Source organism: Aplidium turbinatum, chromosome 6 (genome assembly GCF_918807975.1).
Source record: "Aplidium turbinatum chromosome 6, kaAplTurb1.1, whole genome shotgun sequence".
NCBI classification, from domain to species: domain Eukaryota; kingdom Metazoa; phylum Chordata; class Ascidiacea; order Aplousobranchia; family Polyclinidae; genus Aplidium; species Aplidium turbinatum.
This window is the reverse complement of record NC_137477.1, coordinates 11,587,613-11,613,538: the sequence shown is the minus strand read 5'-3', so window position 1 is coordinate 11,613,538 and position 25,926 is coordinate 11,587,613. Positions and strand designations below refer to the sequence as shown.

Sequence of the window (25,926 nt, the reverse complement as noted above, 5' to 3'; positions counted from 1 at the left end):
ATCAAGTGCAAATAATTTTCTGTGGTAACTTCTTGACTTCATGTTGAGATTTTTTTGGAAGTGAGAGTCTCAGGGCAGTATGGTATCACTTCACATGTTTAAGGTTATAAGTGTTGTTGGAGAAACCCAACTTGTTGGTTTGCTTTAGTAGTATAAGTACTCAACAAACTATTTATATCAGAGGAGGGAGTTTTCTCATATCTTAATTCAAAGCAATCTACAAAGAGTTACCTTTAATGCTTTCTTGCAGGTTACCCTTTGGTTTAAAATTGAAGCGTTTGCAACAACAATCATAGACTATTTACTTTTATTATATATTAATATATCATTCCATATGCTAAGGGTGAAATCAATCTTTGTTTTTACTCTTGTCACTCTGGTTCCATTGTGTGCAGCAGGTAAGAATCAGTACGGTACCGTACCTTATGTCGAGAGACTTTACATTTTTTTATGCTTTTATTTTTTGGCATGTGGTGTTAGCTACGAAATGCTCCTCTGGAGCTGCTTCTTATTGTAGTTTGTGGCTTATTTAACTTTTCAAAGACAGCTTTTTTTGAAAAAACTTTTTTCAGAGAATTCTAAAATCTTATAGGCTAGTGGCATCTGTTTATTCGAAGGACATAGCTTATGGTAGAGATTAATCAAATAAAGTCTCAGCGAAAAAGTTTCCACTAAAGTCTCTCTGAAAAAATAAAACAGTTGGCATTTCGTGATTATTCCAACAGTAGTGGTTAATCAAATGAAGTTTGAGCATAAATGTCTCAACTAAAGTTGCTAGATATTGCTATAGCCGCAAGGTATCAGCTAATTTACATCTACCTCACTGAAACAATAACTTTCTTGTTTGAATGACTATTTGAAGGTAAACACAAAACCACCCACTCAAATGATCCCTAGAAATTCTCTAAATAAACAGAAGTCGTTGCTGTTAGATTAAAAATCATCAAATCATTTTTTTCGAATAGAGATTTTTCTGAATTGGATTCTCTGAAACGGGCCTTTCCATAATTGTTGTCCCTAAAGACCAACACAAAACTTTTTATTAAAACATTTTTAAACTTTTAATCCGAGTATAATATTCATGTCTATTTTTGAGTATATTTGAAAAGTTTTAGGGTAATTTTTTTCCAATGACCTGATAAAGAATGTTGCTTTTTTCTCATTTTACTATTACTGCAAAATCTAACATAGCCATTGACAACATCTTGTTTTATGTGTAATTGTGTATATATTAAAAGTATTAGCCTACCAACTTAATGATTGGTTGGTTGGTTGGTTGGCAAAGCTAATCATTGCATGTCTCCAAATTTGTTTTTGTTGATGGCAGACAAACGTGTCTGGTCTGAGAGCTATCTTGGCGGACAAATTAAGTCTCACGACAGCCACACCAGTTTTAGCGTTGATCGTCATGCTCAATCACTTCATTTTGATATAAATCTTCGCTTTTTGAGAACTATAGCTACGGTTTAGAAAGCTTTTTTAAAATTTCAGCAAAGTCACTAGGCTTTCATCAGACCAAAGATAAAGATTCAATCAATCAATTCTTCCAACACTCATTGTAGGGGTAGGCCTATTTGAATTTGTAACAGCAGCCTAGATGTTCAGTGAGCTCTTAAACTGACGACATCAAAAGTTGGAATCTGGGTTTTCTTTTTCGGTCATATATCGGTCATTGACCGATTTTTTAGCAAAATGTCCGAAAAAAATATAGTCAATTCGGTCAAAATGTCCGAAAAATATATAGTCAATTCGGGTGTTGCAAGGTTGAGTTTCGCTGATGAACGTTGAAGAAAGTTTTCTCAGATAAAACACGACAACGTTTCTCAGCGAAACTTAATGTTGTAGCTCATAGGCGCCTAACTATTTTTTTGGCCGTGGGGGCGAAAGCATGTTTTATCAGCAGCAACGTAAATTCAGCAAAATGTCACGCAGATGGATGACATAATTATGTCGTCACACTAGGATTGCTTTTATTGCCACACTCGGAGTTATCGCTACGTTCGACCTACCGTTAATTATTATAAACAAAACTTGACCACTTCGGTTAAGCAAACACATGCCATGCGTCTGCGTAAACTAGCGGTTGATGAACTGCGACTCTTTAAGCTAAGCACAACATAAAGTTTAGCAACGAATTAGATTTATTACCATGAAATAAGAGACGAAAAGGTTTACTAAAAAGTAAAAGGTATACTGTAAATGGAATGACAATGTCTTGGAAATGGAATGCAAGTAGGCTACTAACTTGATTATACGCTTGAAAATGTACCTGTTGAAAGTAAAATCATTCACGTTTACATCAATTCAACAGCACGTCACCTTGAATAAATTTAGAAGTTGCTGACATCCGTAAACAGCTCTTGAAAAATAGTTACGGAGAGACGTTTGATTATAGCTCCCTTTTCACTACAATATCGCAACTTATGACTGACCTGCTTTCAACTTTATGGTTGACCTGTTTTCGTGTTGCAGATGAAACTAAAGATGCGCATATATCCGCCTTTGATCAGGTTTCTATGGCAACGGTCGTGTGTGCGCCATGCAGTTTTAGCGAGTCCGTTGTTGCGTTGATTATTCCGCATGTGCGCAATGCGGTTTGTACCAGCCCTTGTTGCGTTGGTTGGTGTTTACGTCGTGCAGAGACTTCAAGTTCATTTTCACAGCGAGCGGTTCACTGCCGCGACAATTCACTGCAGAGGTTTCGACTTTCGAAAGCAACATCGAGTCTGTTTGCAAGCGCATAAAGCTAAACGCACGCTCCGTCTACGTAGCAAATTATGTTGTTTTTGGGTGCATTCAACATCTGATGACATTGAATCGACACAAAATGGTAGATTTTTGCTATGTCGCAGGCAGCAAAATCAGTCATTTTTACATTGATTCAATGTCTGCAGACGTTAAATCAATGTAAAAATGACAGATTTTGTCTGGTGTGGAATTGTAGGATCCTTCTTGTTCTAGTGATTATTTATCACGAAGCTGTTGCGGTTTGCATTTAAAAATGTTGTCCTGCTGCCGATTGCTAGTTCATCTATTGTTTTATGTATCAATACAGCATAAAAAGTTGGCGCCTATGTTGTAGCTAGTCAGGAAGTGCAAATTTTGGTTTGTATCAGCTACTTGAAAGGAAATATTTTCCTCAGAAAAAATGACCGAAAAGTGTCAGCGAAAAAAAAAACCCAGGTTGGAATAATGTCGGCTGCAGACATTTATGTCCGATCTAGATGGTACTTCCCACGGACCTCACATGCTGTGACGGCAGACATGTCCGTCGTGAATTTCGAGGCCTGCATTGATATTAGCAATAAAGATGTTGATGTTTGTTTTTAGATCAAAGAAACAACGCTGTTCCAATTATCAACCTTCACGATTCGCCTTTTAAAATTTCCACATCAAGTATGTTTTTAGTATGCACTATCATAGTGATTTTGTGTAAACGTAGGCATGCTTATTAATTTGCTGCACAGTTATTACGGAATGGCCCGTTTCGGTCAGTCCGATTCGGTGAGTCCAATTCGGTGAGTCCGATCTCTTAACGGGGGATTTTTTCAATTTTTTTTTTAAAATTATTGGGTACCGTAGCCTAATTATCATTGCCGTTTTAGGGTTAGGGTTTAGAGGTTAGGAACTCACCGAATCAGACTCACCGAATCGGACTCACCGAATCGGACTCACCGAATAGTAGCAGACCCCAGTTATTAGATAGTTTTCTGAAATAAGCTTGTGCGGTACCAGTGTTAAACTTAGTTTTAACACTGCTTTTCAATTTAAAGTGTAAAAAACAGTCAATCAATTTGTGATATTGGTTCTTAGGCAGTTCTTGTCCATACCTGTGTCGTCACCAAAACTTCAGTCGCCATTTTTTTGGGTTGTCGATTACATTGTGTAGTGTCATAGTCTGCAATAATAATGTTCCATGGAGTCTGCAATAACGCTGTATCTGTAGTTTTGCCTTCCACCTAATTTTCACCTGACCTATCCATCTCGAGTAGAAGTAATTTATCAAGACAACAAATCAAACAAAGTTGCACTTTTAAAGCTGCTACTTCTTATTCAGGGTCAACAATTCAACATGTGCTGTAGAAATGAATTTAAGGCACCGTTCTACTAGCCTTTCATATGAGCAGAGCAATGACAACTTTAATTCTTTTACTATAGCATACTACAGCAATGCTATATGGTAGCGAGACATGGATATTGAGAGAGAGTGAACTGGCAATCCTGAGAAGAACGGAAAGGTCAATGGTGAGAGCAATGTGTGGGGTGAAAACGAGAAGGGAAAAAAGGACTGAAGAATTGTTGGATATGCTAGAGATGAGAGAGACCATAGACCAACTGGCAAGGGCAAATGGAGTAAGATGGTATGGACATGTGATAAGGAGGGAGGAAGGAAGTTTTCTTAGAAAGGCACTAGATCTAAAGGTGGATGGGAAGAGGAAACGCGGTCGTCCAAGAAGAACGTGGGAACAACAAGTGAAGGATGAATTTAAAAAAGTCGGACTGAAGGAGGAAGATGCAAGGGACAGGGTGAAATGGAGAAAAGGGATTAAAACAATTGCTGCGCGGAAACAATCGGCCACCCCCACTAGTGGGGAACAAACCGACGATGGATTATGATGATGATGATAGCATAAAGCACTGATCAATATGGCAGCTACTACTTTAATTGCAAAAAATGAAAAAAATTCTTTCAAATGGTTTTATCTACACATTTAAAAAATAAGCATAAAAAAAAAAACTAAACATTTTTTTATTTCTTTTTAAGTTTAGAAAGAATTGTTTAAATAACCAGCCTGCCAAATGTTTCTCGGTAGCCGATTGTAGCAAGAATTGACAGCGATAGACACCATGCTTCACCCATGAGACTGGGCTCCTTTCTTCACAATGTTCTCCTCTGGCGCTTGCTGGTTTTGTTGGCTCTTTTCTTTCCACATAGATATGAGTTAAAGTGACTGGTAAAAGCTGCTGTCGAATACCCTTGTGACAAGAATTAGTGGTGCGATACTGATCAGCCCAGCCCCCCCAAAAAAAGCCTCACAGGGCGACGCTGGGCACAATGGAGTTGCCCGGTTTAAAACTTCTGTCGGTACCAGGTCCCCACACGTTCGGCCCGTCGTAAGTCAACCTTTTTGCGGAAAGCTAAGCCTATCTCCCTGGCCCGCTCCATCATGAAAAATTTTCGATCCACACTTTCCTTCTACAGGTACCTAGACTCCCCAGCCTGGCCCTCGCAACCTAAGCTGGTGGACTTCCCTTTCGGCTGCATCACCACCCCAAAATCACGTCGCCACCGCCAGGCGTGGCAGGCTGGTTCTCTAAAGTCTTTGACATGGCTATGTTTATTGTGTTTCTCGCCGTGTCAATTATTTTGTACTGTTGATCAAAATAAAACAGTTCATCACCGGATTTTACAATGAAACAAAGAAAGAAAGCTGTCATTGGCCTGAAAATGACATCAGTTTAACATGAAACCAGATTACTCTGACCTTTGACAAAGTTGTAGAAACAATACAAATTGAAGGCCCACACATTAATTAATTTCAAACTGTTATGATTATTATACTAAATTGTCTTATTTATGTAGATTCCCGTATGCTCTTACAAATTGGGTCACCAAAGCTTCAATATTAATTTATTCTTAATTTTTTGGTCATTGTAATAAAAGTTGAGATAAACTAATGCATGAGAATAAACAAGCGGATGTCATCTTGAAAGAGCTCTTGGATTTAATTTTTTCAAATGACTTTAACATATTTGAAATATGATGGTACATGTGCAAGAGTTATAGTTTGGGTACATTTATAAACGAATGCAAATAAATGAAGATAGACAGGCTTTAATAGGAGGTAATATGATCACATACACAGTCTTTGTTTTTCTACTGATGCCTATGTAAATTGTGAAGGTAGGTTTAATAGAAAAACTGACAACCTTTCACTGATAAGGCATGACCACTCTCTCAGTGGCAATACTTGCTTGTAACAATGTACTACTGTACTACTGGAATATAGTAAGTTAATAAAAGTGAAAAAAGATTGAGTTTATATTACCATACCATTATCGTAATCTTTTTTTGTTGTTGCTATCATGAACTTGCTATATTTTGGTTATTCCTCAGCATGCAAGGAAGTTGACTGGGTGGAAGGCAAACGGGGGACATTGACTAAAGTCACTGATATCTTGCCTTTCATGGGTTGTTGGACAATCACTTTAAAGAAAGTCGAATTCATAACCATCCGGTAAGTTGACTTACTTGAGTTTATTTTAGACAGAAGACTCATTCATTGTAAAATAAAATACAGTATTGAGTTTGAAACTTGTTGTATCCTCGGAATGGCCCGTTTCGGTGAGTCCGATTTGGTGAGTTCTCTATTCGGTGAGAGCCCGTTTCGGTGAGTCCGATTCGTAGCCTAATGAAAATTCGTCATGTCAGTTCAGATGAGTTGTTTTTATTTATGATTCATCATGTCACATCATATTAAAAACACGTCAACATAGCAAAGGTAGAAGTGACAAAACGCAAACGTTAAAACGTGCTTGAATTCAGTGCAGCTCAGTTGTTTTTATTTGTGACCATCATATCAAAAACAATACACGTCAACATAGCAAAGGTTGAGAAAAAGGTAGAAGCGACAAAACGCGAACGTTAAAACGTGCTTGTGAACCAAAAAAATAAATCATGTTTATGCCTATACGTTAGTACTTTAGGAAATTCAGTTGAGTTGTTTTTATTTATGATTTGTCATGTCACATCATATTAAAAACACGTCAACATAGCAAAGATAGAAGCGACAAAACGCAAACGTTAAAACGTGCTTGAATTCAGTGCAGCTCAGTTGTTTTTATTTGTGACCATCATATCAAAAACAATACACGTCAACATAGCAATTTGGCATGTCATTACAAAGCAGCTTCTTGCTTTCTTCGGGGCCATTTAACAGCCTTCAAAATGTCAATCACATGTCTTCACAATTTATTATAGTTCCCATGTTGCAATAAGCAAGTCACTCCTTTCTGCATTGTTGCCTGGCGTTGCGCCAATACATAAGCAACTGATTTTCCCCTGGGTTATTACACATACCTGATTGACAAGTATATACAGTAGGGCTACCATATGTCCTCTTTTAAGAGGATTTGTCCTCTTTTTTCAAGAAAAATGAATTGTCCTCCGAGGACACCAAAAAATGCTCAAATGTCCTCGTTTTTGACAGTTTGGGTTTTCATGCCTATATTTTCAGCGGGATTATACTGCTTGATGACGTTTCAGCGACGGCTTGTAGGCTATTCCTTTTCTAAACATTTTGTATACCAATGTAACATGCTGATTTATGAATTCTACAAGAAATTGGCGCATTTTACGGAACTATTGTTGAACGTTCATTGCCTGGTTCACTGTAAGATATTAAATGACATTTCAACGGCCATGCTCATACTTTCACAAAAAATTATTCTTTTACCTACATAAGTTTTATATTGATACAACGCTGGTAGACGTTGTTGATTACCAACTCAGTTTGGTTCGTTTGGTAGGCTACTTGAACAAATCGAAATGAATATCTATAAGTGCAATGTGTATAACTCCTTACCTCCAGCAAAAGAAATCTTGGCATGGATAGGCCTACAGCTTTGCAAGCAAAGGAACAGCTTTTTCGTTCACGCTGTTTTTACAATCTTAACGGTAATGTGCACTGTGCAGCCTACTGTTTTAGTCATATTTCTTGCAAATAATTTAACAATTTCGTTAAAGCTGACCATTCCTTTTTGAAAAAAGTTAAGGCTTGACCTGGAGGTCGTGCCTGATTTGTCACATTTTGCAGATTTTTGCGATCATTGCTGTCTGACTGAAACTGTCTAAAAATTAGGTCTTTTTTCACTTTTGCTGACTCTTAATCTGTCTACCGTGGGGTCCAATGGACCCCAAAACAAATTTTGCTCTGCGATTTCTCAGGACATATAGCAGATGCGATATTGATATACCTTGACTTTTCACATCTTTACTTGAGCTTTATAGACAATATAGTAATCATTGATCTCAAACAAAAATTAGTATCAAAAAAAAAAATTATAGCATCTTGTACCGTGGGGTCCAATGGACCCCAAGCCTGCTGTATTCGAAGTAATCTTGTATTACAACAGCACTAAAAGGGGAGTCGACACTATTGACACAATGGTTAGAAAATACACTTCCAAAAGAATGACGAGAAGATGGCCGATAGCTGTATTTTAGAATATGATCGATGTCACTGCTGTCAATGCTTTTGTGATATGGCATCAATTGCAAGTCGAAAATAGTAGCACAACATTCAGCATGAAAGAGAATAAAACTTTAGATTCAACTAGGAAAAGACCTTGCTGGATTACCAGCTTCGACTTCAATATCAACAAGACATCTAAATTTGCAACAAAATAAAAGAAACAGCTGTAGAAGATCAGGCGCCAAAATCAAAGAAGACTAGATGCTATCTTTGCGAAAGACACAAACACCAAAAATGCAGACAATTCTGTGCTACTTGCAAATTCAACGTTTGCCGCGAATATTCATTGCAAATCATTTGCAATAAATATGATAATATATAAACTCACAATATTTCTTGTGAACTAATATGTAGGCCTAATATGCGTTTTTTAGCCAAACCCCTTAATAGTTTGACCATTGCTCAAAAATAGACCAATTCCGTACGAGTTTGGTTTGTGCATGGGTTACTGTATGACTCGTTTGTTAAATTTCGTGTATTTTTGGTTTTTCTACAGTGTTTATAAGTTAAGATTTTTGTAGTCTGTTACGTCCTTTCTTATTGAGCTTTAATTTCATCATCGGAGCTGATTTTTTTGTCTAAAACAAGTACATTGAAACTTGGGGTCCAATGGACCCCAACGGTAAAACTTGCATATTTTTTTTCAGTAGACAGAGGGTTAAAAACATAAAATCATTTGTTGTCTTAAGGAAGCATGAGAAAAATAAGTTAAACGTTCAGTCAATCTGTTTTTGTTTTTTTTGGTAACTTTTGCTGCATAGGCCTATAGCCTACTCTACTGTAATGATCTAAAAACATGTAAAAAATTCTTCAAGCGTAAAGTTCTACTTGCTGGCGAAACGTGTCCTCTTTTTAGGCGATGAAAATATGGTAGGCCTAATATACAGTATTAGCAATTGCAATGTCATCAGGTTCAGTTGGTGAGATGTCATGAATTTGGTATCACATAAATAGTAACCATAAATCATCGTAAACGATAATGCCATATTGTGAGGAATTATCACTTCAAAGTTTTTTTTGTAACATAATTAATCAATAAAAGCTGAACTGATCAGTTTTACATTTGATCCAAACCTAATTGTTAAATATCTCATTGCTCAAAGTTTCTAGAGTCCTTGTTATTGTAATGACTGTTTATTTATATTTTTACAGCGTTGCTGATATATTCTTACCACCATCAGGCAATATTTACCCAGTCGAGAAGTGTAGTAGTTCGAATAATTATCTTTCCTTCAATCCATCTCGTAATGTGCCATCACAGCAATACATTGACTCTGATTTCTACCAGAATGACTTCTCAGATTATTCTATAGGTATTAACATAATTTTTTACAAACATTAAGTGAGGTCGACTTATCTTTAGATATATGGATCAGTGCTAAAGGTTACTTTTTTGAGTATGAAATGTCAATGTGCAGTATCAGTGCTAACTACTAAAAACGTTTTTTTTTTTCCAAATTTTGACACAGGATAGCCGTATGAGTCGTGCATGGAGATATAGCATTATACATAGCCCTTACACATAAATTACCAAACTTAGGTACCGGTATTTACCAGGAAGTTAATTTGTTTTTATTGTTATTATACTTTTTTAGCAAATGAATGTCTGATGCATGATTGGTTTTAATCAAATTTTTGAGCTGCTCTGTTTGAAATTCCTGCTGTATTTTAATAAGAATACGGCACTTATGAAGCCGTCGTAAGTTCTATAAATAAATTTTTTTAGTTACCAAAACTGACTGTTTTTATTTATATACTGATCTCCTATTTTGCTTTGATGTTTTTCGCTTTATGTTAATTGTGCTTTGATGAAATATTTCAGGTAGTAATACATAAGATATTGGGTAATTGTATACATGACAATATGTAAATTTATTTCAGATGATTCCATATTTTTATGTAGTGAAGTACCTAAACGGGTATCCTATACTTTTCAAGCTCAAGTGTTAAAAATTGTGTTTTCTATCCATGAAAATTATCTTCCGTCTGTTTCTAGTGGATTTTCACTTAATTATGAAATCGGTGAGTGGGCTACAGAATGTTCATTGGATAACAGTTCAGGCGGCACTGAACAGTTTACTTGTGCAGTTCATCACAGCAAAAATGACAGAAAATTGTGTCCAAGTCCGAGTAAAGGAATTCTGGGATGTATGATTGAACACTTATATACTTATTGCAGTGGTTTCAAGTTTCTGTGGAAAACACTTAACTGTGTTTTTGCACCCCAAATTAAAACATTGTAGTTTGTAGTCTAGTAAAACCTGTTTGTTTCTGTGAACCAATCCAGCAAACTATCCACTTAAAGAGGTTAACTGTCTCGTATATCATTAGTGTTAGCCTTGTTACAATGTTACACACGCAACAAACAGTTCACCAGCCTCATTTTTTAATCATAAATGGATTTCGCCATATTGGTACAGCACCGTCATTCCGTCAATGTGATAAAGTTTGTGATAATGAATTAAATTTCTGTCAAAGCTTTCGAGGGACACCAAGTGAGCCACAAGATATAAAACATGTGTAACTGATAAAATTCATAAAAACAGATCGTCTGGTTTTCTTAGTGTCCATTAAGCAGTTACTCCATCTCCATCATCTCAATTTTTACTTTTCAGCTGAAACTTGTGGTACTAATGTTGAAATCTACTCTTATGATTTTATCCTGTCTCCTGGATTTCCAAACTATCCTTCCGGAGGGACAGAGTGCACATGGAGGATTAACCTACACCCATCTTCCTCGCATCTTCCAATCCAGTTTTCATTATCTGCCTGGGAAGTTGGACTTTTAAACACCTCATCGCTTACATTTTATGATGGCATGACTAGGCAGCATCCTGTTCTTGCAAAATAGTATGTTTTTTTTCTTCTAAATACAAATTAGATTTTTGCTACTATGGCACTTAACAATGCATGAAAGTTTTAAAAGTTAAAATAAAATTGGTTTTTAAATTTTCTCTTTGTTACAACTACTTTGACTAACTGTCTAACTGTGTTAATCAGCTGTTATAAAGTCTGCAATGAAAACAATCCTATACATTGACCAAGCGCACCTACTATTTTGCTCTTGTATAAATACTTTTAAAACACGAAGCAAATGTGTATCTGAAATCGGAATGAGTGAGCTTCACGTCGTGTTCTCTAAGGCAGTGGTTCTCAAACTTTTTTTTGTTGCGACGCCTCTGGAAAAGTTTTCTGGACTTGCGACGCACCAGCAAATAAAAGTAAATGAAGAAACTTATTATTAAAGTTTTGTTTATTGATACAACAACAAAAAACAATGCATATTATATAATGTGACGTGTGGGCTTGTTTGTTTTCACAAAGTTCATTGAATCTAGGGAGAATTTTTGAAATTGCCACACGCATTTTTCTTTCATTGTTTATTCGTGATCGATATTTCGTTTTATCACCGCCAAGGCAGAAAATCCTGCTTCACATAAATACGACGTGGCGAATGGGATAATAATTTGCAGTGCTTTCTTTCACCAAACCTGGATAATCGTCATTCATTGAATCCAAAAATTTGCCGGATTTTCTACCACGAAAGGATCACGAATCCATTCGTGGTTTAAAAAATTTTCCGGGAAGTATTTTGCAAATTTCGACTCGAGCTTGGACAAATGTAATAAATATGCTTCGCAAATTTGAAGCAAAAAAAACGCACTTGTAACCTCAACTCTTCACTGTTTTCAAACTGAAATAACACCTGGAAAAATGATTCAGAGTCAGCATTTTTTTTTTGAAGGATAGACATCCAATACTGCGTTAGGGTATCAGCAGTGGCAAATTTTTTAGTTAATTGCGGTGTAATAGCTAAGTGCATGGGACACATGTGTCCCAGCAATCATCAAAGGGTTAACCTCATTTTTATAATCTTAAACTGAGTTCAGCCTAGAAACGGAACTATTCTGCGACGCCCTTGGAAAAGTGAAACGACGCACCAGGGCGTCGCGACGCACAGTTTGAGAACTACTGCTCTAAGGAATAACCTGGCTGGTTTTCTGTGGCACCAATTACAACGAGGATTTTCATAAGATCTGATTTCCAAGCCCCGCTTGACCGAATTATTTTTACCGAGCGCTATTGGATTTAGCTTTTCAGTTTGTCTGCAAATCATAATTATGCTTTTTTAGTGATCCTAAAAGAGGCAGTTACAGCATTTTCAAATATAATAACAAGTCTGCGCAATTTGCAACTCATTCTCACCGGCAATACATTCTGTGACTGTGAATGTTTTCTATGCTTAGTTTTTCCAACACTCCGCGCAACGTCTATGAAAGCGTGGTATCCAGCAGTGGACAACAAATTCTTGTGGAATTCGAATTTAAATATAGTCCTGAGCCCTACCTGCCAGGGCAGCACGGTTTCAACGCAACTTTTAAAGTGCAAGGTATGAATTGCTTTAACTTGTGACGGACTGATCATTTACTTTCATCTTGGCTTCGACCACGGTCATTCGTAGAAATTTAAATGACTTTCGCCCGGCGTTGAATGAATGTTTTGTAAGTGTTTGCTTTGCGTCATGTTTCACTATATAATAAACATTGTTTTACAAACAGAACGTTTATAAACACCGGGTTAGCCTGATTATTGACTAATCATTGTGTTGTTTTTATGAAGAAGGGATCTGCTATAGTTTGTGCGAAAATAAACATCTCAATTTGGGATTAAAAGTAAGCGATATTTGTTCCAAGGTCATCATGAATCGGCTTTTGTAATGCCTCTCTTCGTGCATCGTTTGAATTCTTTTGATTGTTTTTGAAGGTTACTGCCTCCCGGGCTCCAGGCCCTGTGGCGATGGGAAGAACTGCTTCTTGGAGAACCAAGCTTGCAACAGACACAGAGATTGTGAAAATGGAAATGACGAGTTGGGTTGTTGTAAGTCATGTTATTTGCGCAATCTTAACGTTTTAAGCATCATAATGTTATGGGACTTATGGCTGTTAAACACTAACCTAGACAGCAAAACAACGTCTGCAGACGTTGAAACAATGTAAAAATGATTGATGTGCTCTTGGGGAAGTTGCAGATAAATGAATTTTAGTGTTATCGCATACCACTAATTCTTGTTCTTCGAAGAGTGGAAAACCCCAGCAAATTGCCACCAAATGGTATTTTACGATTATTTACATGCGTTGTTTGTGAAAATTGTTAAGTCGTTTCATTGAAGCAATCTTCATTCTTGACTTAAAGGAACCTCTCTTTTAATTAAAACCTGTCTGTTTTCACATACTATGTCGAGGCTTTGAGTTACTGACGTATTGCCAAGGTGGACAGTTTAAAGTGTTGTTGCCCGTAAAAGTTAATTTAGACCGACTCACAGAGTTTGATGTTTTTCTGTTTAAGCTTCTTAATCTAAAGGCGTATTAATTTAGTTAAAATGGGCAATCGTTTTTAACTTTATTTTAATCTGCTACAGATAAGAAAGGTTGCACTGGCAATGAATTTTGGTGCGGATCGGACTTCGGGGAATGTTACTCATCGAAGCAGCGTTGTGATGGCTTCAACGATTGCAAATCGAAGATGGACGAGATGGGTTGCGGTAAGCTAAATAGTATTTTCTCAGACAACTGAATGCGTCATTTTTACGTTGATTCAACGTCTGCAGACGTTGAATCAACGGGAGTTATCCTGTGTCATATTTTTGTGTCTCAGACATTGACTGTCAAAGTTGCTGAGGCCTGACCTGGCTTTTAATCCCATATATCTTCCAAGCGTTTTCCGCTCAATGAAGAATACAATATTTTGGTGCTTGCTCCTCTCGAAATTATTTCATGTATGTTTGACTGGAGTGTTACGTTAAACTGATTCTCTTTCTTCTTGTAGTCAATATTGAGATTTAAAATTCGTCAAGGTTTTGTACCTGTCCTTCAGCCTTCAATCCAGCAGCGACTCTGGCAGTGGTTTAATTGTCTGACATCGATAGGCTACTTGCTCATGGGAATGCCAACACAATTGTTTCCGAACTAGTTCGTGGCCTGCTGTCTGCAACATAGTCATCACGACGGTAATCAGTCAAATCTCTATCTGTCTTGTCTTATAAAATAATAAATTCTTGCTTTTTGATACCGCAAGTTTAAAATTTCAGAATGACGTCATCATGACTTATGACGTCGCCTTGACGTCATCGTCAAAACTAAATGTGAAGTCTCTTTCTGTCAGACTTGACCCATTGAGAAATTTCAAAAGATGTGTAATTGTGTATGGGTTGCCTGAAATTAGAAAATGCCTTTTCACCATTAGTGCCGCTAAGTGCTGCTTCTTAATCTTCTTATTCTCTCTATACTTCTCAAAATGATGCCAAATATCTGAAAGTTGATTTTTATTTGTGAGCCATCAGTAAGGCTTTGGATGAAAGTGTTTTCAGTTGAAATAAAGACTTCCACCGTCAGAATCATGGCTTAACATGTCGAGAATGGGTGATTTTGGCAAAAATGAAAATTTTTAGGCCTCTTTAGGCAGAGTGTCCGGTGTCCCATCATCTGAGAGCAAAGTGGTTGTCATTTTTGAATTTCTCATCGTCAAAATCATGGGAAACAATACGAGATGCTAAAAAAATTGAAAATTTTGTATTTTTGAACAGGTTTATTCTTTGTGTATATCAAATGAACTTTTTGCTCTTGTTTTGTTATAGGCACGGTGTGTGTTTTTGTTTAGATATTGTCAGATGACAGTTTTGTGTTATCACCTAAATTTTCGATCAAAACTATGGTTATAATGCAATTCTCCCCATTTTAGAAAGTATTTTAAGACAATTTGTCTTGTTTCTGTATTTTACTGGAGGCCTGCTGTATATTACTATAAAAAAAATTTGATCACAAACAACAAAAGAAGTTCTAAAATTGAATCTTCGGCCTTCAACTCCTTTCAGTGCAAAGTACTGTATCACATTTTTTTGATTAAAACACTTCGACTTGAAACATGATGTAGATTAGAATCTTTGACGAAAATTGAATGAACGAAGCAGCTTGTTGGACGAGATTCAGTTCATTTGTTTTTATTTCTGACCATCACAGCAAAAACAATACACGTCAACATAGCAAAGGTTGAGAGAAAGGTAGAAGCGACAAAACGCGAACGTTAAAACATACTTATGACCGAAGTAAGTTATTAAGTTTTAAAGGATTTGGCATGCTCGCAACCCCTTCAGAAAAATTTAAGATTGAAAGGGAAATACAAGAAAATGTTACAAAAAAAAACAGCCTATATAGCTTTAGCTCAGGGGTTCCCAACCTTTTTATGTTCTCGTACCACTTAGCCTCCACGGATTGTCAACACGTACCACTATTTTCAAAACAACTACTTTGATCCAATATTAAATTATTTGCAAGATGATGAATCTGGATGTAAAGTCAGCGAAAGTAGCAAAATTACCAACAAAACATCACAGAGTCCATTACACCACACAGCACAGAACGCATCAGAATAACAAAGAAAAAGACACAACTAAACACAAACACAATACAACTAAATCTAATGAGATTTTTGTTTTTGTTTGTCTTTCACCAGTTGATCGATGCGTGGCAAACTTTGTTAATAGCACATCTGAAGTCATGTCCGGCCTGCGGGGGCACTTAGTCGGTTTCGAGTTTTTGATTTGATGTTCATAAGAATAGGTAATCCCTGCTAGCATTCCCAAGTAGAAGGAAAAATCGGTAGTTGTGGAACAGCGTGGGAAGCTAGCGTTGGGTATGAAGAAGCCATACTAAGCCAGAAGTTTATTGCAGAACATTCTTTGCGTTGTTTTTTGCTGTCTGATCCTCCTGCATGTCTATCAGTTCCTCTTGTTCCCCTGTACCGACAGGTAGGTCGGCTGGGTGCGCTGAGAAAGGATCTGTGATGTATGGGCAGCTTGTGGTATCTGGAAAGTAATGCTGCAATTCAGCAGTTAGCAGCGAGAGGTGCTGAGTAATTTCTCTGGAAAAGTCATGACTGATTTCCATGTCAAGGGCTGACAGAAATTTAAACACACCATAGCGGTTGTTTTCCACATTTTCCTCCATAATTCCACCTTTCGGATAAAAGCTCCCAGTTTTGAAACAAAGTCCACGACAGTGCAGTTGCCCTTGAAATGACAGATTTAAATGATTGAAAGCTTCAAATATATTTGACAAATAAGATAATCTTGCAATGAATTTCTTGTCCTCCAGATCGTTTTGAAATTCAAGGTCTTTCTGTTGGAAAAATAGAAGTAATTCATTCCTCATTTCAAAAAGACGCTTAGTTGTATTTCCTCGAGAGAGCCAGCGCACTTCTGTGTGATAGAAAAGACAATGTTTTAAGAAAATTTACGATTTTGACTACCCTGTTCAAGCACATTAACAACTTTGCAGGAAGAACCTTTGTGCAAAGAGCAAACCTAGCAAACCTGTGTATGAAACAGTGAACACTTATGACGCGAGGTGACACAGCTTTGACATGGGCTTGAAATCCAGACTTTCTACCGAGCATAGAGGGAGCCCCATCTGTCGTACATCCAACAAGATTTCCCTAATCCAGTTCATTTTCCTAGAAAAAATTATCCAAAGAGTTGAAAATATCTTTTCCTTTTGATGTAGTGGACACATCATGATTCAACAATAATTCCGTTTTTACAGCATCGTTCTGTGTAAAGCGGACGTAGACAAGCAGTTGGCAGCAGTTTGTGACATCTGTGGATTCATCAAGTTGTAAGGCAAATCCAAACTTCGAATCTCTTACTCCTGCAATCACTTGGTTAGTGATATCAACTGACATTTCCTCGATGCTTCGTTTCAAAGTATTGTTAGAAAGCGATACACTATCCAACTTTGTCACTGAATCTTCTCCAATCAAATTTCTGACTAATATCTTTCAGGCCTCGAAATTCACGGCGGACACGGCGGTCATGTCCGCCGTCACAGCATGTGATGTCCGCGGGAAGTACCATCTAGATCGGTCATATTTGTCCGCCGAGAAATAGCGGTAGAAATCGTCATTGCATAGCACGAACAATTGTTGCGAATATATAATTTCCCGCGCACTCTAGCGCGCATCTAGAAAATGTTAATACTGTATCCTTTAGCTTTCATTCAAGCAGGAAAACTTTCGATTTTTACGTTGCTTCAACGATTGGTGACATTGAATCAGCGTAACAAAGGTGAATTATTCGCTAAGAACCGATGGGAGTACCAGTACTTTCACACTAATCACGCGCAACTTAGTTCAAGTTTTACGTTACAATGTCTGGCCTTGATCTCCGAGTAATATTGATAAGGCAAGGTTGGTTACAAAATTAGATTATACGAGTAGGCTATTACAGCAAGATGCAGCAAAATTTGTTTAGTTTTGGTATTACAGTAAGAAAGAAAAGGCCCAGGGAAAATTCACTTTCGCTCATATGACTCGCAAAAATAAACCTAAAGAAAAAAGCCTAGTGAAACTTTGCACAACAGAAAATAGTAGCGTTAGTGTAGAAGTTTTTCAACTCGTGTCCAGAGCATTGTGACGCAAGAAGCCACACGACCTCGTTCGGTGGAAGTTAATTAGTTATGTGGCGTATTAAGCAGCTACGCGGCGCTTTGACTCTTCAAGCGCACGTCGTTGGTCTGATGAAAGCCTTTCAAAGTGACTTCGCTGAAATTTTAAAAAGACTTCTCAACCGTAGCTATAGTTCTCAAATGGCGAAGAATTATCAAGATAAAGTGATTAAGCGTGACGATCGACGCTAAAACTGGTGTGTCCGCCGTGTTACTTAATTTGTCCGCCGAGATAGCTGCTCAGACCGGACACGTTTGTCCGCCGTCAACAAAAACGAATTTCGAGGCCTGTCTTTGCTGTTGGCAAAACAAGCGACTCCGCAATGACATGAGCTTTTTTGTTTTGGGCCACCAGAAGAGATACTTCATAGGATGCCTTCACAATTCCGGCATTATTTCGGTAAAACTGGCCTGTGTGATCCATGCGCTGTCGCTTCACGTTCTCCCCAAGTCGCTCAAAATAACTCTTTCATCTTACCTGCATGATTCATCTTATCTGCATGATTGGACTCAAAATGCCGCTTAAGCAAACTTGGTTTCAATGCTGCATTTGAAAGGGTTTTCATACAGATCACGCACTGAGGTAAGCTATCTCCACGATATTGAATAGCAATGAAGCCATACTTAATATAATTGCGCTATACTTTCGCTTCGACATTTTCAAATCTTTAGACAAAAATGTAATGCTGTTCAGGATTCAGCCACTACACGTCGGAAAACCAACATCAGAATAAACGCAATTCTGCAATTGCACACGTAATAGTTTCGCCACAGACACCATTCACATTGCACACATAATAGTTTCGTCACAGACACCATTAAGTTCGCAGAGCAGCATTGTATTAATAACAATGACAGCAGGGAGCAAGATCCACAAAAGTAGCTTACTGAGTGCAGAGAATTTAGTACGGAAAGAAATAAAAGTGTTGTTCGCATATTTTAGAAACTCAAAATTAAATAATTGTTGCAATAGGCCTACTTTATTTGACAATACTACTATATATCGCATGCAACGGAGAGCTGCTCGCGTACCACCTGAAAAGCTCCCGCGTACCACTAGTGGTACGCGTACCACCGGTTGGGAACCCCTGCTTTAGCTGGTATTTTCAAGAATTGTATAAAAATAAACATTTGCTATGAAGATCAGCCATGGTGCGTTATCAAGAGTGCTGATGGTCGTGAGGGGAACTCATCTTGATGCGTTTAGCTCATAGCAAAGAAGAGCAAAGCAGGCAAAGAAAACCCCACATATGGTGATTATTGTGAAAAACACTGTGAAAAATGCGTATGAGGCAGGAATTGGGATTAAACAACAAACCCCTGTCATATTCATTATACCAGTAGTATCCATGAAAAAGAAGGAATCTGGAGATATGCAAACTGCGCTCACTTGTCGAAATGTTTGCTAAACCATGAGTTTGAAAATGAACTTACACTGTTGATATGTCGTTAGGCTGCTTGGGCTTCCGCAACAATCTTGTCAATACTGAATAGCCAAAAGCGGTTCATAGTGATGCTGCGCAATCACGTTCAACACAGCCAGCAAAACTTTCTACTTTACATCGTTTCAACATTGTGTAAAAACGGTAACTGTTCCAGGCAGGGAAAAACCGTGACGCGAATCTGCTATAACTGAGTTTCTGCTTACTCTTTGTGACGTCACCCTCTTCGCAATACGCTGTTAAAGCCAGCACTGCGTAGTACAGCGTTAGATGTCGGTGTGGTGTGACGCTCAGCCTTTAGTCATTTTTTATTACGTTGCGGTTGGTGATTGTGGCAAGAAACGACAGTTTCGTTTTTCAAGTCTAAGCTTGGGCCTAACCAAGACCTAACCGGTTTTAACCAAAACACAAAACTTGATCAGCCAAGAACATTCTGAAAGACCAATTACAAACTTCATCAAAGCAACAGCTGCTACTGCACATACGACCTCAACGTATAACGATCATACATTAAACGGCTTGCCACAGGCAATTTATATCTCGTTACAGCGTTTGATCTTACCTTGGGTATTTCTGTCATAGATTAATCTCCATATGTGCCGTGTAATGTTGTATATGAATGAGAACCTTCCGATAATCTCAATTAGGGTGAAACAGCCTGTTAATGATTTTACTGAAAAGTGACTGTATTTGATATACTGTATAATGTATTTATCCTGAAAAAAGTCTTTAGTCTGTGGTGGGAGTGTGGATGATTTTTGCAAACCGTTTGTAATTAATTTTACATTACGTTCCCATCTATTCATCTATTGCTTTTTATTTTAACTGGTAAACCATGAGTTTGAAAATGAACTTACACTGTTGAACTTACAATTACACTTACACTGAACCTCTCACAGATTCTTGCACTGACGATGCTTACTACTGCAAAGCGTCGAAACGTTGTATTATTGCAAGATACAAATGTGATGGAGAACGTGACTGCAATGACAGTGAAGACGAGGAAGGTTGCTCATGTGAGTGGTGACTTTTTTTTGGATATTAGATATATCGAGTACAAACGACAGAGTGGAACATTTCTTAAGTTATTCAGTAGATTATAACATAATTATTATACGGTAGACTAATTGTTTTCGTGTTCAGGCAATAATGTCAGTAGGTGAAGATCTAGGTTCAGTGGACAAGAAAGCAAGGAAGCGAATTTTTGTGCCCGCCTTTAGGCACATCTTTAAGTTTCTTTGCCTAAACCTCAGCTCGGATAGATGTTAATTTGACAACGGTATGGTTTCAGAGTTATATTTTGTCTTTAAACAGCGAATACATGGCGAATTTAAAGTAGCCTACCAACCGATTGTCCCCGCCTGGCACTAAAGTGTAAAAGAAAACAGTCGTAGTTTCTTCATTGCTTGACCGATCGCGTATCGCTGTGAGTGTTTTTTTTTGTATGTACGAAGACGTATACCGTTATATACTAGCTGAAAGGTTTTCTTTTGAGAGTGATCTACTCAAAAAAAATGTGCATGATTGGATTTTTATTTTTTTTTTCCTTTTGCTGTCGAGCGGAATTTCTCCAGATTGCTAATATAATCTCCGTGTCACATTCGATGCGGAGTGGTCACATAGTAAGCAGATCCCTTGTATACGATTGTGAAGTCCATTGGTTTCTCAACAGACGTCACCAGCCGAAGAGTGATCACTGCTGCCATTGTTGGTTCACTTATATGTGGTTGGCTTCTCGCCATAGCCCTGGGTTGTTCATGCAAGCTATACAGCCTCCGTAATTCCTCGCCTGGTTACCGTCATGGAAGATTCTCTCTGTCTACGCCACTGGGCCATGTCGCCAGAGTGAGTCCCTCTAGTTACTAATGCAATTGTTTTGAAAATTGCTTTGTTTCGTGAACCGATCTTTATCTGATTACGCAGGGTATTGTAAAAATTCCATACTTTTAAAAAATTGTAATTTATATTTTAAAAATGTTATGCAACATATAATATGTATGTGTTATATGCAATTCCATAGTTTCCTGAATATAGTTTGAAACATTTACTGAGCGAGTTTAGCATCTACATTTTGGGCTGGCTAGTTTTTTTATTATATAAAGTGTTTACAGAAAAAGCCAACACGAAAAAGTTTTACGCTACCTAAGATTTCACAACAGCTTTACTTTGTCAGTTTTTTTGCTGCATGGAGCGCTTTCTTTGTCAGTGCTTTATTTTATCTCTGGAAATATAGTACAGTAAAAATATTATACATACTGCATAGATAGGGACCTGGAAGTACTTTAAACGTCATGTATTCATCTTCCAGACCTTGCTCCAACGTGAAGCTCCTCCGTCCTACAACATGGCGGTGGACGGAGTGGAAACAAGCGAGTCCTCCAGAAGTCGCTCTTCAAGCAGGAGAGAGAGACGAAGACGTCGCCGAAACAGAGAGCCTCACATCCGACGAGCTCAGCCTGCTCCCAGAGAATCGGAAGTACCAACATCCAACAATGTGAGTTCTCTGTCACTCGCTGTCAAAATGTTGTTGCAGGCCTCGAAATTCGTTTTTGTTGACGGCGGACAAACGTGTCCGGTCTGAGCAGCTATTTCGGCGGACAAATTAAGTCTCACGGCGGACACACGAGTTTTAGCATCGATCGTCATGCGCTTAATCAGTTTATCTTGATAATTCTTCGCCATTTGAGAAGACCAACGACGTGCGCTTGAAAAGTCAAAGCGCCGTGTAGCTGCTTAATATGCCGCATATCTGATTAACTTCCACCGAACGAGGTCGTGTAGCTTCTTGCGTCACAATGCTCTGGACACGAGTCAGAAAAATTCTACACTAACGCTACTATTTTCTGCTGTGCAAAGTTTCACTAGGATTTTTTCTTTAGGTTTATTTTTGCGTGTCGTGTGAGCGAAAGTGAATTATTTTCCCTTGACCTTTTCTTTCTTACTATAATACCAAAACTTAACAAATTTTGCTGCATCTTGCTGTAATAGCCTACTCGTATAATTAAATTTTGTAACCAACCTTGCCTTATCAATATTACTCGGAGATCAAAGCCAGACATTGTGACGTAAGACTTGAACTAAGTTGCGCGTGATTACTGTAGAAAAACCGTACTCCCAATCTCCCATCGATTTTTAGCGAAGAATTCACCTTTGTTACGCTGATTCGATGTCATCAATCGTTAAAGCAACGTAAAAATCGAAAGTTTTCCTGCTTGAATGGAAGCTAAGGATATCATACAGATACAGTATTTTCATTTTGCAGATGCGCGCTAGAATGCACGGGAAATTATATTCTCGCAACAATTGTTCGTGCTATGCAATGACGATTTGTATCGCTAGTTCCTGTGTTATTTCTCGGCGGACAAATATGACCGATCTAGATGGTACTTCCCGCGGATATCACATGCTGTGACGGCGGACATGACCGCCGTGTCCGCCGTGAATTTCGAGGCCTGTTGTTGGCATTGAGTAGAAGAAACAATGAAAGAATTTAGATGACCCGCTGCTGTTCCCCCCAGCTAGCAAAACTTTTCCTGTTTAAGTCGCTTTGTTGTCTTTGGCATTGAAACAGTAAAAAGGCAAGTATTGCTAGCTGGAATAACATCTTGGAGTGGCATAAATGGTGAGAAATAGCTGTACTGTATAATCATAGAGCCACGCCCATTGCTATGTATCATAGTTTGCTGTTCTCTTTGCATGGTTGAGAATTTGATCACATGTTGTCAAAGTACGAGTTTGTGCATTAGTTGCAGAAAGCTCAAATTAACTTTAAAAACAAGTCGGGGTGCGACAAGAATCGTTCTTTCAAATCGTTGTTAGTTTTTCGGTGTTTTGCCTTTAGTTCTGTGTTTTGTAAATGCTTTTGGAAGACGTAAAACGGATGAACACAAGCTCTTTTCTTCCCCGTATGAACCTGAGAACTGGTTATAAAATATTTTGTTTATTTAGTTGCAGGAAAACAATCGCACGGATGCACAGGTTTCTGCAGAAACGACGACTGCAAGCCACCAGAGCCGTTCTTTGACAGCGACCCGAGCCGATGAAAGTAGTAGAACATGCGCAGAACAACCCCAATCCAGGACTAACAATGATGATGACGTTCCATTCATTCTTGCTGAGATGGGCTTGGCTGAGTTTCCAGGCCGAACAAATACTGAAGCATCCACTGCTGAATCGACCTCTACTAGTCCATTGGTTCCTGAAACAAGTCCTGCTAGTGTAGAAAGTAGTGAAACATCAAGAATCTCTGGAAGTAATGCTCCAGCTGATGAAGAACCCCAAGCACCGCCATTGCCCATAAAGAAACGTATCCGTCCTGTCATGGTGGAAGCACCTTTTAATGCTGTGTTAGCAGATGAAATTCCAGCGTGTGTTTATCCGAACCCTCCATCTTATTCGGAAGCTCTTTCAACAGGAGAACCACAAGCTATGCCTGTTGTGTCTGTTCAAACCCAAAAGAGTGAGCTGCCCCCGCCTAAGTCTCCGAAAAGAGCCAAGGAGTTATTAACAAAGTTGTGGCCAAATAGTAATCCGAAGACTCGGAAATTTTGGACGTTTTCATCCATCACCGACGTATTCAGTTCTAATTCACCTGCCAGGTCTCTTCGTCGTCCAAATACCAACATCTCACTTGATGAGGATCAAGTCCAGTTGATTGACGAATTTGCCAACGAAGATTCTCAATCGCTTATGGAATACAGGTCTTCTATGAATGTAGTGGAGGAAGAGTTTGTATCCTCATCGGACAGCAATTGCTTTAACTTGATGCCAGTCCAAAGATCTTCAACTGCAATAGATTTAAACTCATCACAAAGTTCGCTCAATCAATCTTCTTCAACTGTTGATCCCACAGACACATTTAACACAACACCCCAGTCTCCAGAAGAACCAGAAGGGATCAACACAGATTCAAACGATCCTTTTGAGCTGCGCATCAGTGGTGAAGGCTCATCCTCTCATAGCGATGTCAGCCCCGTTGATGCAACCGCAGTTGCATCAACTAATTCTTCCCCGATTTCACCACAGTCCTCTTGGTCTCATCCAGTCCGAGTCACCATCCCAGAGATCAGACTGGAAACTCCTGATAGGTTGTTGACCCTAAATATATCCGGATCTCTTTCTGAACGGACATAGATTTTCTTCTGAGGATGATTGCTTCGGGAATGTTGGATAAGTTTTGTTATTACGTATTAGATTTCTACACCAATTTTTCATTGCTATGCAGTCATTTTTATCATAATATTAAATCTGATAAAAATTCGAGTAGATCTTTAAATCGTGTTTAAAAGTATTGTCGGTTGTGATGAAAATCTAACAAAAAAAATTCCATTTTGTTTCAGTCAACATTGGGAACTACATTGGTTACGGTTTTAAGATTATAATTTACTATTAGAAAGATACTTTTTACGGTACATTTCTGATACCGTAGATAGTTTTGGAATAGTTTACATTTTCTTTTTGTTCAACGTCGCTGTAAATTAAACCTCGAGGCTGTTAAATTATTCTGCGAAGCAATTCTCTTCAATGAAACGCATAACCGATCAAAGCCCATGTTAACAGTTCTCATATTGCTTCATGTAGTTCTTGAACTGCCCCTTCAAGAATTTAATTCATCTACTTCTCTACACATTCTGTGGTTTCCGCATTTGTATCATTTTCGCTTTCTTATTTTTCTCTACATATGGTTTGTGCAGTGTCGCATTTGTATCCATTTATTAAAAATATACCATTGTCCAGTTTCAAGGTTGTGTCTTTCAATTGGATGCAGTTCAAAACCATTTCCACCAATTTAAACTGTAGGCTATGTAGCATAAAACTCTTCCACTAACCATCATGCATATGGCATGTTTTTCCACAGAAGACATTCTGCGTCATTCAGCTGTGTAGTATAAAATCTTAGTTTGAAGAAAATTCATTGTGTTGTAAATGGTCACTCATAGGAAAATGACATCTTGCTTTACAATTAAAGTGCTGCATAGCGCAGTGGTGAGTTCTGGTACGACGCTTGAAAGGGCGCCGGTTCGACACCGCTCGAGAGTATGCGGCTGTGTCTTCGACAAGACAGTCAAATGCATGCCTGGTGGACAAGATTGACCTTCTTGTCTTCTCGTTTGCTTTGTCTAAATCCGCAGACCCGGACGTAAGTTTAGGTATGTGCCAAAAAAACATTGAAATGCTATGGTACTGACGATGACGAGTGAGACCGAAATTACCCGGTAGCTCGTTTAAGTTATTCAAGCCAATGACGCGAGGTATGTCAATTAGGATGTACCACTTTTAGGCGACTTTAATGGAGTCAAAATAGCAAAAATCCGCTAGCTGACACATCAAGATGACGTCATAATAAAAAAAATAACGTCATTTTTGAAATCAGTAACGAAAATCCAGTCATAATTTGACCCGAACCTAATTTTCCTGAAAAGTCGCCTAAAAGTGGGACACCCTAATGTCAATTATTTAATCAAATGCGCCGGGCAGAATTAGATTCAACATACAGCTTAAGCTTTGCATTTCTAAAATATTGAATTCATTCGTAGCAAACTAAGCACAAAGACCTGGTTAGATCGTTAGTTGGGCTATTTTGAAAATTAGGTGATTCATGGCCACCTAAAGATACGGCCTGATTTGTAACATATTGCAGAAATTTCCAGGTTTTTCTAACTTTGGGCGAACGTTTAAATAAATTTTTCTACAAATTAGATTTTTACGCTTTCTTTATTCTTTTCCCCAGAT

The 25,926-nt window shown here is 38.1% G+C and overlaps 1 protein-coding gene across 1 annotated transcript; it reads left to right on the top strand.

Moving 5' to 3' along the window:
• The first annotated feature begins 256 nt into the window (after positions 1-256).
• Positions 257-24,936, top strand: LOC145772751 (uncharacterized). Its single transcript, XM_082584628.1, has 13 exons — positions 257-398; positions 3,331-3,396; positions 6,119-6,239; positions 9,408-9,568; positions 10,137-10,277; positions 10,871-11,105; positions 12,503-12,645; positions 13,020-13,133; positions 13,675-13,797; positions 20,094-20,210; positions 20,867-21,039; positions 21,503-21,688; positions 23,143-24,936. The coding sequence occupies exons 1-13, from the start codon at positions 335-337 to the stop codon at positions 24,325-24,327; spliced, it is 2,829 nt and encodes a 942-aa protein (XP_082440754.1). The 5' UTR covers positions 257-334; the 3' UTR covers positions 24,328-24,936.
• The last annotated feature ends 990 nt before the right edge of the window (positions 24,937-25,926 follow it).